We start from the raw sequence: 12,345 nt of genomic DNA, 5'->3' as shown, positions 1-12,345 counted from the left end.
TTCTTGCCAGTGCTACATAATGGGGTCCTGTTCTCATTTAATGGGCCTTACAAAATTCATAAGGTAATTACTGTGAGTGATTGGATTAGGTTAAAGCACAAATGTGACTTTGTACTAGCAAAGCTAGAAGGGAGAAATTGTCTGGATTTATTGGAAATGACCATCAAGCATCAGCTATGAAAATGGTACAATTTATTTTATGGAGATGAATGGTCATTTCTCTAGTTCAAATACATTTTTATAGAGTCCACTTGTGAAAATGACTGAAAAAAAAAAATAAAAAAATCTATTTTGCATTTTTCTAATTTAATCTTTTTTTTTTTCATTACAAATAATGTTTTCAACATGTGTAAAAAAAAAAAAAAAGTTAATGAAAAATGTACATGATTTTGAGAACTTTCTATACTATGCTATGTCTAGGTTAGTTTTTTCTTTAATTTAATGTACTAAAGTTCATCTCGTGTACTTCAGTGAAGGCAATCTAACTTTTTGTACATATTAGTTTGAATGGTCATTGTCACAAATTTGCTTATTTTATTTGTGCTTATTTTATAGTATATATATATATATATATAATGTATTTTGTATAATACAATTTAAATGTACTTTGAAATGCATTGATTCTGATCCACTAAAATAAAAAATCCCTCTGGAACAGAAACGAAGGGTTTATCCTGTTTGTCTGTGAGATTTAATTCTGGTGGCACAAGGACTTCTCTCTTTGATCGAATTACAATGTATGTATATCCTGGGTCATTTCCTGTCCTGTAGTCTTAGCCTAAGGGGCAACCAGCAATCCTGACTCAAATTATTGTTACTGTCAGAGTTTTTGCCCTAAAGCCTCTCTTTCTCTCCACATCCATGGCCATATGTATGTAAATCTGTGTTTGCAACTGTGTGATTGTGTAACCATCCGTCCAGGGCTAATGTTTCATTCAGAGAAGTTTAAGAAGGGTCACCAGCTGTGTTGCAAACATCTGTTCCTCATAGAAGCAGCTGTGGATTCCATTTCCTCAATCGCTGTCATGTTTAGAAAGAGAGATTAAGCTTTTTGCTATCTACTAAGGGTCTTCTCTCTTTGACTCATCTTCACCGCCTGCTTAGCTGCAAATCAAACGAAACAGTCTGAGCCATTGGCTGACTTTGATGGACAGGCCTTTCAGAGGTGCAGTGTTTTTAATTAGACACGCAACTGCAAAGCCTTCCCGCAGAATAAGCATATCCACGAGAGCTGCAAGCGCAACTGATTTATTCTGATGAATGTATGTTAACAATGCATGTTACTTTTTAATTGGAATTTAGAAACGTGAAACCCTCATTTCCTTTAAACCAGGAAATAACTTTATTGCTATTTGGATATATATTATTTTACATATAGCAATGGCTTTCAACATTTACAGACCCAGGGACTACCACTCAGATCTTTACAAATCTTGGACCCCTCTAAGTAACATTAACACTACTATGTTTATATAATGTAAAATCATTAATGGTAATTTAAATAGTCAACATGACATGAAAATCTAAGAAAAGTCTAAATGTTATGTATCTTGATATATATGTTCTCCATGGACTGACATAATTACACCAGAAATTGACGTACTGCTTGTGAAAAATCATGTACTCTAAAATCAATCCCTGTGAGCCTCATTACGGGCAGGCAACATCAGGCATTTTCTCAATTCATGTGTGAAGGCATTTTACCTTTAGTGCTACTGATAGCACGTTGTGCAAGCAACCTCTGAGAAATGGGTTCTGGTCCTACAAGAGCCAGGAAGTAATTGTGTTCACGTAAAGAAATGGTGAGTGCATTTCCGAGGCTGTATTTTCACTCTAAAATTTTATTTTGAATCCACTGTCAGTTAAGTTTAGGATTGGAGTTTGGGTTAGGGGGTAGAAGTAATTAAATTTGCTTTCCTGATGACTGTATTTTATAATTTAACTAAAATGCTTTTTGGCCAGACTGATTTCACAGTGAAATCGGAAACAGTAGGTTGACTTTTTGTTAACTAAAATCGGTCTGTGTTTACCGAAATGCAAAACACTGCCCCCAGTGGCCAAAGCAGTAAGTATTGTTGGTCGTGTATGAGCGTATGAGCTCCATTTTCCATGTGTAATGTCCACAAAGGGGTGTCAAAAGCAAGTTGTGAAGCTAGTTGTTTTCAGTTGTTCAGGCATTAATACAGTGAAGAGGAATACTTTAATAAACTTTACCCCAAACCCCAAAACTAAACCTAAAATATGTAAAAATGCAATGTTCGAGGAAAAAAAAATGCAACCTCCAAATCGTGCTTGTCAGTAATTATGCGAATGCGAGTACCTGGTTTCCTGGTTTCAAAGTGGTGTCCAGACCTAGGTGTTGCACACTGCTGATGTAGGGGAAGGTAAACACCCTGGAGCCGATGCAAACAAGTCTCATAGAGGAGATGGCGCTTGTCATGAGTCAGCATAATGAGGCCGATCCTAGGGTTCCGGAAAAATCGGAAAAACATGCCGACCTCTCGTGTGATAATGTTGTTTTGACACCATTCTGTGGACATTTCTCCCAGAAAAACTGGAGCTCACACGTTACCGTACGTTCAACAACAATTCCAGCTTTGAACACTGTGGGCAGTATTTTGATTTTCGATTTGCAGAGAGTGATTTCAGAAGTGAAACTTTTGATAGTTTGATCAATCTCCACTGACCCTTGGTTGAAAAATCTGGGTCTTTAGAATAGCCAAACTTAAAAAAAAAAATTAAAAAAATACATTAAATAATGGTAAAAGAAAGTGTAAAGAAAGTTATGTTATTTGGGTTAAAGGTGAGGTCTAACCTAGATATTTCGGGTGATTACAGCAAAGTCCGAGTTTTTTTGAAGCGAGCAGCATTTCAAATTTACACTGAGCATTTCTTCGTAGATCTGTATTACGGTTTTCATGTTAACCAAAGAGAATGTTAATTTTTAAAGAGCTGTTTGCCTTCACAGTAATATTTTCTACAAACAAATGCTCATATGCACCAAATCTAGAAAATCATACTGCATGCATGTTCGCCAATGCATGATCCTAAACATTCTTTTGCAGTGCCATGCAATATGATCAGGCAAAAATAATCAGTCTAAACCTGTATAAAAAAATATATATTTATTTGTGAGTTTTATGTATTAAAAACTTTAATTAGCTCAAAATCTGCCAAAACAATCACATTTTTCCACCCTTAGAATTCTTGATATGCGAAGTCTTGATCCTTTTCACAGATGACAGCCGTTTGCTTCATATAAATGTGATGTCTGTTTTGAGTTCTTCATGGCTCTGACTAATGAGCTGCTTGAAAAATGTGACTTCAGTTTCCTTAATAGAAGCAGCTGTGTAGTCTATTACCAGAAAGCATGTTTGAACACATGCTGTATAGATCCGTCTTTTATGTATATTCTACAACATACTGGTCAGATGTAAAATGCTCATTGATTGCCACTTAAATTAAATGCATAACTATTAGAAATGTCTGGGGTCATTTGTAAATATATTGTTTAAATTTTGTAGCAATTATTGTTCATGGTGTGTTTTTGAATGGTAGGACGACCGCAGTTCTTGTTTTCACAACAGTAGAGGGCAGTCATTCCACCTGAGTGCCTCATCTGTACCTCAAATACACCTTTCAGTTCCACCCAGAAATCTTGATTATCAAATTAATTATCTGTAATGCCTGTCATTATCTGTAATGACAATTATCTGTAATGCAAGTTATTAAGTATTTTATTAGGTCATTATACCTTTTTATTACATGTAATTGCATGAGCCCCATAATGACACAAATAAATGAATAGTGGTCACCATTTTTTATTTAAAAGTACCTCTTTAACCTCATAATGTTTTCCTGTAGACCACTAAAGGTAATTGTATGTTGTGAAATGTTTTTGTGTACAAACACTGTAATTATTGAAAAGTTAGGTCTGCCCATTTTCTCTCTGTTTGTACTTGTCATGCATTGCATCTAGAAGTTAAAAATATGATTTTACACTATATTTTTTTGGACATGGTCCCCGGTTGATATCTTACTGTAATTTCGCCAAGTATGACATAACTCCTAACTCTAATCCTAAGGATCAACCTCCTTTTTGGTCCTGACAGTGCTGGAATAATATTCCAATCAAACGATCAGATTTTAGGGTTAGGTTTAGGGTTTCGGTTGGGGTTTGAACAACATTCTTATCAAGTTTTCACTTCCCTCTGATTTTAGGGGTAGTTATTGATTAGGGGACTATTTTTGACGACAATGTTGTTCCAGGACATCAAAAGATTTTTACTTGGCAAAGTATAAAGGTAAAAGAGTATATAAATAAAAACACGATTAATACAATAGACAATGATAAAGACAACGAATTTAAAAGGTAAAAAAAAAAAAAAAAAAAAAAAAACATTAAACCATTGTTTCACCCAACAAATATTGTAATTAATGAATTGTATAAACTGGTAACACTTTACAAGGTTGTATCTGTTAGGTATCTTGAACTAACAATAATCAGCACTTATTAATCTTGGTTAATGTTAACTATGGAAATACAATGTTTCTTGTTAATCCATAATGCATTAACTGATGTCAACGTTAACTTTTCCTTTTAAAAATGTTTCAGTATTTGTTTAAATGAACATAAACCAAGATTAATACAAACTGGAAAAGAATTGTTCATTGTTCATATTAACTAATGTAGTTAACTAATGTTAACGAATGCGACCTTATTGTAAAGTGCTGCCTATAAATTTATACAAGCCTAACTAGTAGGCTATAATGTCTGTGACAACTTACCCCAATTAAAGAACTCTCTGTTGACTATAAAATATGTACAAATAAGTATATGATTTTGTGTTCCATGCAGAGAAGTAAAACCAACTCCAATTTTTAATAGTTAATGTACAAAAAAGTCTATTTTCACAGGACGGGAGGAGAATTGATGGGTGTGAGTTTGAACAGGCGGGCTTTAGGACCTCTCTCCATCATCAGTGCGTTTCCTCAGTGTGCGTGAGTATTGATTGAGCTCATCACTGGAGGAGAGATTCAGATCCCAGTATCGTCAGGACGGGGTGCATCACCACTGCGCTCTCTCTCTCTCCTTCTGCCACAAACATTTGGATTTTGACTTTTTCATTCGGAGCTTCAGTAAAGGCAACATGCTTTTAACCCACGCATAACTCTGGACAAATAGCATTGTGCACTTTTGGAGGATTTCTTGTTCTTCTAAGGTTTAATGGTGTCACTTTCAGTAACTGGATACTGTCTGACAATGTAATAAGTGTATTTCAGATGCATTGGCCACTGATGGTGTGATCAAACTGTTTTATTGCCTGTGGTGGATATATCTTTAAATGCATGAGTAATTTGTCAGAGATGCTGGTGTCCAGGGATTATTGCGCTCTCATGATGCGGGATCGGAAGGAATGCGATGCGCGCTCCCGGGAGAAGGCGGCGGCGGACGCTGATCTGGAGCGGGTTCGAATCCGGGAGCGTCTGGACGCGACTGTCGCGGGTCTGGCTGAACTGGAGTATCTGAGACAGAGACAAGAGCTGCTGGTCAGGAGTGTGTGTAACTATCAGAACACTGCTGGAGAGGACAAACCCTGCGTTATTGTCGAAGACAGTTATCTGAACAGCGAGGAAAAACTTTTGGAGGAGAATATTTTATTACTGAGAAAACAACTGGTGAGTAAAAAGAAATCATTTTTATTTACTGCTTAAGCTTAATGTTACAGTACCATTGTAGGCTACATATCAAATCAGCATCGATATATATGGAATATACATATGTATATCAAATCATCTGATACCATCACCGTACTGTTTGAAAGGCAGGATTCATAATTAAACAAGAACTATAACTTTGAATCTGATTTTCAGAAGAAAAAAAAAAAAAGGTATTGTTTGTGTGTAATTTTGCATATGAAAGATATCCTTGTCCTGCATGAATAAGATAAGTTCCTATTATCCTACTGACTTATTTTATAATTGGTATTATTTCACCTTTATGTTATATTGAGTTAAATTAAATGTGATAATTAACATAATTAATTAAAATACTATTAAATTAGGACCAATGTTTGTTGTCCAGTGGGTATAAAACTGGAATTTAGAGTAGAAACAAAGACTCAACACACTGTTTCAACACATGTATCATATTAAAAAGCAATCAATTGTAAAAGACATGGAGCTTGCATTTCAAATTGTAATAATTAGAGAAAGCCACTTGGAAGACGAATGAAATGGACTAAAGTCACAAGGGTTTGTCTCTACAGTGCATTTGATTTAAGACCAGAAACCCAAGTCCTATAATCATTAGAATGACATTAAAACAAAAAGAAGGCCATTTAAATCAAACTTCCTGGATGTTGCAAGACATCCCTGAGTTTCTAATGCAATGCTAGGAGGGGGTCCGAAGGGCCTGAATGAGATTAGTTGTTGAGTTTCAATGGAAATGAACTTTTACAAGCCCAGCTCAAGCCCCCCTGCTGTCTTTAGAGGATGACCAAGATTAAAATTAACAGTTGGGCCTAAAGACATCTGGTTCCACTTGGGGGTATTTGCAAACGTCCCCATTATTGTAACCCTATGGGATCTATGCATTGTGGTTAGTTTATTGTATACAGGAAAGAATTACAAGGTTTAGATTTGTTTCCTGGCTTTTTTAAAAGCCTCAGACATGCACATAAGTGGCTTGAGTTATCCCCGCTGCAGTTTGCCATAATTACACTTGTTTATCTTGAGGCCGGTTTGTTTGCAACCCTCACACCCAGAACTACATTAAAGTAAATGGTAATGTGGATTATATAATGCCTAATGTCCTTATCATTTCCACGAACAAACAAACAACCCTCTGTGGTCTTTGACTATGTTTAAAGCTGAGCTTATGCACTAAAATGTTGAATATAAACCAAAACCATGTCTCTAGTAGATGCTGTTCTCCCAAACTAAGGCCCAAACCATCAACAGTGTCTGGAGCTAATTTGATGCTATTTCAAAATAACTGTTGGTGTGCTCTGCAAATGGCACTTTGTGTAAAAATGGTCTGCACAGCCCAGCATGCTGAGAGTATAGGGCCCATAAATCACTCGAAGCCTGCCTGTCACGACCAAGCTTTTTTACAGCAAGGACTGCAACGAAGGAAGCGCCATTCCACCGCTCCATATAGCCTGGAATCTGCACTGCATTACTTCCCCTGTCAGCAAACAGAAGGTTAAAATGTGCAACAGATAACATGCCTCTGATTATGGGTCATTTAAAAAAATGTCTGTCTGCTTTGAAGGGGCCACATTTTCCTTGGTCGGCCGTTTCGCCACACTTAATTTGGAATGCAGCACATGATACGGGTGTTGTCAGATGTGTCCAATTCCTTCTCGAGCGGTGCGTTGAAGCCGAATGGTTATTCCCATACGAGGCGTGACTCTAATTTAGTTCATTACATCTGTCTGATCAGCGCCGCGAGGCCACCGGCAGTGAGACACATGCATTGTGAAATGTGCCGGTATGCAGATTACTGCAAGAGCTGCAGGGCGAAACCTACTAAAATTTAAATTAAATGTAATGAAAGTTCGAAAAGCAATGCATATCCATTTGTTCCTGTAGCTCAACTGGGAAAGCATGGCACTACTAAAGCAAATGTCGTGGGTTTGATTCTTAGGAAACACACTAACTTATTAAATTGTATACATTGAATACACTTTAAGTCAATTTTCATAAAACCATTTTCCAAATGCATAAATGAAATGTAAATGTAAATTTTGCTGTGAGAAATGACAAAATCGTCCTGCTATGGTGCGACTAAACCACTAAACATTCTGATGACCAGCTGAATGCTGAAATATAGAACTGTCCCCTAACTAAACATTCATGAAACTTGGTGTTAACCCCTCTTCAATATGTCTTTTGTCTTTACAGAAATGTCTTAGAAGACGAGATGCTGGTTTGATCAGCCAGCTCCAGGAATTAGACAGACAGATCTGTGACCTGAGGTTGGACACAGAGACCTCACATGAACACGTGGAAACAGACAGTCGGCCAAGCTCAGGTTAGTTTCTGTCGTAAATCCAAGCATGGAATGTGTTGGATGGATCACTTTTGATTTTGAGTTAAATTCAATATGTGTGCACTGCAGCATGTTCAATCAAATTGTAAACGTCAAAGGTTGGCTAAATTGATTGCCTGCATCTTATTGGCGTAGGCGGAAAGGAATAAAACTGAATCACAAGTACTAATAATTCTTTATCTTCCACAATCACCCGAGGGTGGTAATCAGATGTCCTGTTCGAATTAAATAACTACATTATGTGCTTTGGGCCTGTAGTAGCATGTGTACTACCTGCAAGGCCTAAAGTGAGTTGGAAACTGCTTAGCTGTTTTTTAAGCACTAATTTAGTAATATGAACAATCTGCACCCTGTGCTAGAGGCCTGCTCAGCTCTATTGGTTTACATTCCAAATACGAGAGGTCATTTTAGTGCTCAGTCTGACTGCACTTTTGTTAGAGAAAGGTTGTATAAAATGGAAATTGATTGCACATGTGTATGCTCGTCTCTGAAAGTCTCGATTGTTAAAATGGGACTTCTAATGGAAAGATAGAGTGCTTCAACCTTTAAGTTGGTAATTTTTGCATCACAGCCCAAAGCTTGTTTTATATTTTATGTAAACAGCCATTTTTAGTGAGGGTTGTAGCATAATGTCTTCACTATTTTAATGCTAATATCAATTGTAATGTATGGAGATCTGGTTGCTAGAGCTATTTCCTTTGGCGAATGGAAATACCTTCCTGGAAGCTACATTATTCGAATTGTAATTGGAAGTAGGTTCTGGGAAACAGTTCAGTTAAGAGTGAAAAATCAGCATGCCTCACTTTCTTTGCCTAATGCCATTCCATATTTTCTTAATTCCCATTGTTGCATGTACACTACATCTATCATACAATGTTTTGGATATTCACCTCCTTCCTAAAGAAAATTAACATGTTAATGCCTCTTGCTCTCTCCCAGGCTTTTACGAGCTAAGTGACGGTGCTTCAGGCTCCCTCTCCAATTCCTCTAACTCCGTCTTCAGTGAATGTTTGTCCAGTTGTCGCTCCACCACCTGCCTGTGCACCCCCCTCGACACCTCACTCTGTGCCTCTGAGGGAAGACTTAAGTCTGCAGGTGAGAGTCCCACTACAACGGTTTGAGGTTTCTGGGTCATTCAGGCTGGTCAAACCCATCGCATAGCCTTGAAACATTGTTTCTTCTCTAGCTTTGTTAACCAAAAGCAGAACTATTAACTTAATAATGATTCCTTCCCGGCTTAAAAGCTAGGATCACAAAGGACATCTTTTTTTAGATTGTTTCTAGTTCCTTTAACTGACATTGGTTTTTGTGTTGTATTACCGTTAACAAAAAGCATTCCTTAATCACTTAAGCTTGACTGTGTAAACACAGGTTAGATGAGAGAAGCTTTGTCACAAACAAAGATAGCAACAGTTTCACAGCTCTGCTGAAGGCTCTCCCAGCCACACCTGTAAGCCTGTAATAAAAGGATCATTTGCACATCAAAACTAATCAACCACCCACCCAGCTCAGCACTAGAATTCTGAGAATCTAAGATAGGCTGCTCTCACAGGCCATGATATCTTGGATTTGCTGTTTTAGTGATCATTTACCTGACATTCTCTATTGTGTCCTCTGGCATTTTCAGACGAGCTGGGCATTTGTGCTGATTGTGATTGCCAGTGCGAAGAATCAAGTTCCGGAACAGTCCGCAGGTCTCTCTCTGCATCTTACTCCCCTTCCCCGGATGGCTCCTGCGATGGCTTGTCCAAGTTTCACAGTGATCTTGTCGCCAAAAATGGAAGTGATGTTTACCGGTACCCAAGCCCTCTCCATGCAGTGGCTGTCCAGAGCCCCGTCTTCTTCCAATCCATGACCGGTCACCTAAAGGATGATTCTAGCTTTTCCAAGCCTGATGAAGCATTGAGTAATGAGCAGAAACCTGAGCAGGCCATAGGTTCTCAGAATTCATCCTGGCATGCTTCTCAAACTTTCCCAAACAAAAGACTGGATGGTTATATCTTTGGGCTACTTCAAAGGAGGGCACAGCCCTTGAGGACCAACAAACCCAGAACAAGCATCAACACCGACCCCTCCAAAAGCATTTTAAGGCAGGCTAGTCTCAGCTCACGGAACCCTGCTGCTGTCCCTGCCCTGCAATGGACCTCTGAATTCAAGCCAAACTGGCAGACATGTTTACAAGATGCGTCAGCAACTAGCACTGAGCCAAGTACAGCTTCGCCCCAAAGACAGTGGTCTGCTGAGTTCAAGGGAGGAACTCTACAAAATGGAGCATCTTGTGGTCCAATTCAACCACAGAATGGTTACTCAACCACCAATGATAACAACATGAATTGCCTCTTGAAGAAGAAAGGTCCTGGAGCCAGTAAGTGCCAGCCATTGAGTGTTACATCGAAGGACTGCCAGGATTTAGGCAGCCCAAATGCAGTTTCCTCCCCCAAACTCAACAAGCATTCTTATTACACTGTGGAGGACAGTAAATCAGGCCAGGCAATGAAAGCAAGCCCTCTTAAGAGGAGCCCCAAGGCGCTGACTCAAGTAGGCTGTTGTAAAGAAGCAGAGCGACTGGCTTCAGAATTGCTCAGCCTTGGTTCTTCCTCACAAAGCCAAGACGAGGGAGGTCAACTGGTCAATGCCCAGTACATCCCTGCTGAAAAACAGAATGTAAATCTCCGCAAAGGTGGCACCAAGAACATCAAGGTTGTCAAAGTGAAAAATACCAGTGCAAAAGGTAGAGCTCATGTTCACGAGCAAGTTTTTGAGACTGGCCGTGACAAGCATCGGACAACATCTATGAGGTCTCGACAAGTGGATTATGTCCATTACTTGCACAAATCCTCCAAGAAGGCCACCACAAAAGCCAAGAGAATCCCTGCCTCCATTCCTGAAGGACGAATCCTGGAGAAACACACAAGCTCTACAGGTCGATCATCTGCTCAGAGACACCATGGACATCACCGGCATCATGAGGCAGTACTGGCCAAGCCCAAGTATAAGCGCAATGACTACTACCGGCGGCCCAGGGGTCTCCATGAGATCCCATACGAGGAGGCTTTCAGGAGAGCTCACCGGAGGCAGAAAAGAGAAATGCTGGGCCACATGTCAGCCATGAACCTGCCTTCTAACACACACTACACCAGTCCCTATGCCTACATCGGTAGCGACTCTGAATACTCAGCGGAGTGTGCCTCCCTCTTCCATTCTACCATTTTGGACACAAGTGAGGATGAGCGCAGTAACTGTACCACCAACTGTTTTGGGGACAGCGAATCGAGCGCTAGCGAGGCAGAATATGTGGCTGAGAGCAGCACTAGCAGTGACTCTGAAGGCAGTGCAGGGGTCAGTTGGCCCCAGTTTAACCAGATAGCCTCTGGATCCCACGGAATGACGTCAGCACAGGCAAAAGCTTTCGTCAAAATCAAGGCTTCACATAACTTAAAGAAGAAGATCCTGCGTTTCCGATCAGGCTCGTTAAAACTCATGACCACAGTGTGAGATACTTGTTAGAATGGAGCCAATAAAATTGGCTGTCCTTCATATAATCAAGTGCCTAGACAGAATTCAGCTGCACGGCCTAAAACTCCCTGTCACACACTCTCGTTCAGAGACATACTCCTTTGCCTGCACTTTCACACATAAGCAAATGCTTTGAATCCTTGATGTCATTGTCTGTAGCCTTTTGTAACTTTTTTTTTTTTATTTGGTATTTATTATAAATTCAGCTTTTGCTGTGATGCATCTACATAGCAACTTCTATGTAAATGCTTTATTCATACATGGTTTACTTTTCTAAATAATATATTTATAACTTAATATATTTAGTTTTTGACATACATGGAAACAGGATAGGAAGTATGACTCAAAGTATGTATGACTTGAAGTAGTGTATCGCAGATGCAGTCTTTTTGAGAAATGTTCAATGTTTCCAGGGCAAAGTCACCTGCTGATCATCAAGGTCTTTTGTTATGCACATTAAATATGCATGAGCAACAGCTTCACCATTTACCTTTTTATCTGTAAATGACCTTTTTTTGTAAAATAAATGTTAATGTTGATTTCTTGTGTCTTTTTATTCATTATTAAAACTTGTTAAAATTATTACTTTTTTATTTTATGGTACTAGGTATTTGTTTTATATACTTTTGAGTGCAAGAAACCATGTCATATAAACTGAACAACACTAGAGTTGCATCGTTATTTTTACGGCCTTAAAATTAGAACCCACCGATGTCAAGGGAATGTTTTGGCTCCCCCCACCAGAACTGAGAGTAGGTCAAATGTGGCACCTA

General features: G+C 38.8%; 1 protein-coding gene across 1 annotated transcript; it reads left to right on the top strand.

Annotated features, from left to right (window-relative positions):
* The first annotated feature begins 5,058 nt into the window (after positions 1-5,058).
* Positions 5,059-12,112, top strand: dact1 (dishevelled-binding antagonist of beta-catenin 1). The gene is made up of 4 exons (XM_051647041.1): positions 5,059-5,679; positions 7,909-8,038; positions 8,996-9,151; positions 9,684-12,112. Exons 1-4 carry the CDS (start codon positions 5,350-5,352, stop codon positions 11,549-11,551), a joined length of 2,484 nt encoding a protein of 827 aa, XP_051503001.1. The 5' UTR covers positions 5,059-5,349; the 3' UTR covers positions 11,552-12,112.
* The last annotated feature ends 233 nt before the right edge of the window (positions 12,113-12,345 follow it).

Source organism: Myxocyprinus asiaticus, chromosome 20, assembly GCF_019703515.2.
Source record: "Myxocyprinus asiaticus isolate MX2 ecotype Aquarium Trade chromosome 20, UBuf_Myxa_2, whole genome shotgun sequence".
Taxonomy (NCBI): domain Eukaryota; kingdom Metazoa; phylum Chordata; class Actinopteri; order Cypriniformes; family Catostomidae; genus Myxocyprinus; species Myxocyprinus asiaticus.
The sequence above is the reverse complement of the archived record's forward strand: the minus strand, read 5'-3'. Positions and strand labels throughout refer to the sequence as shown.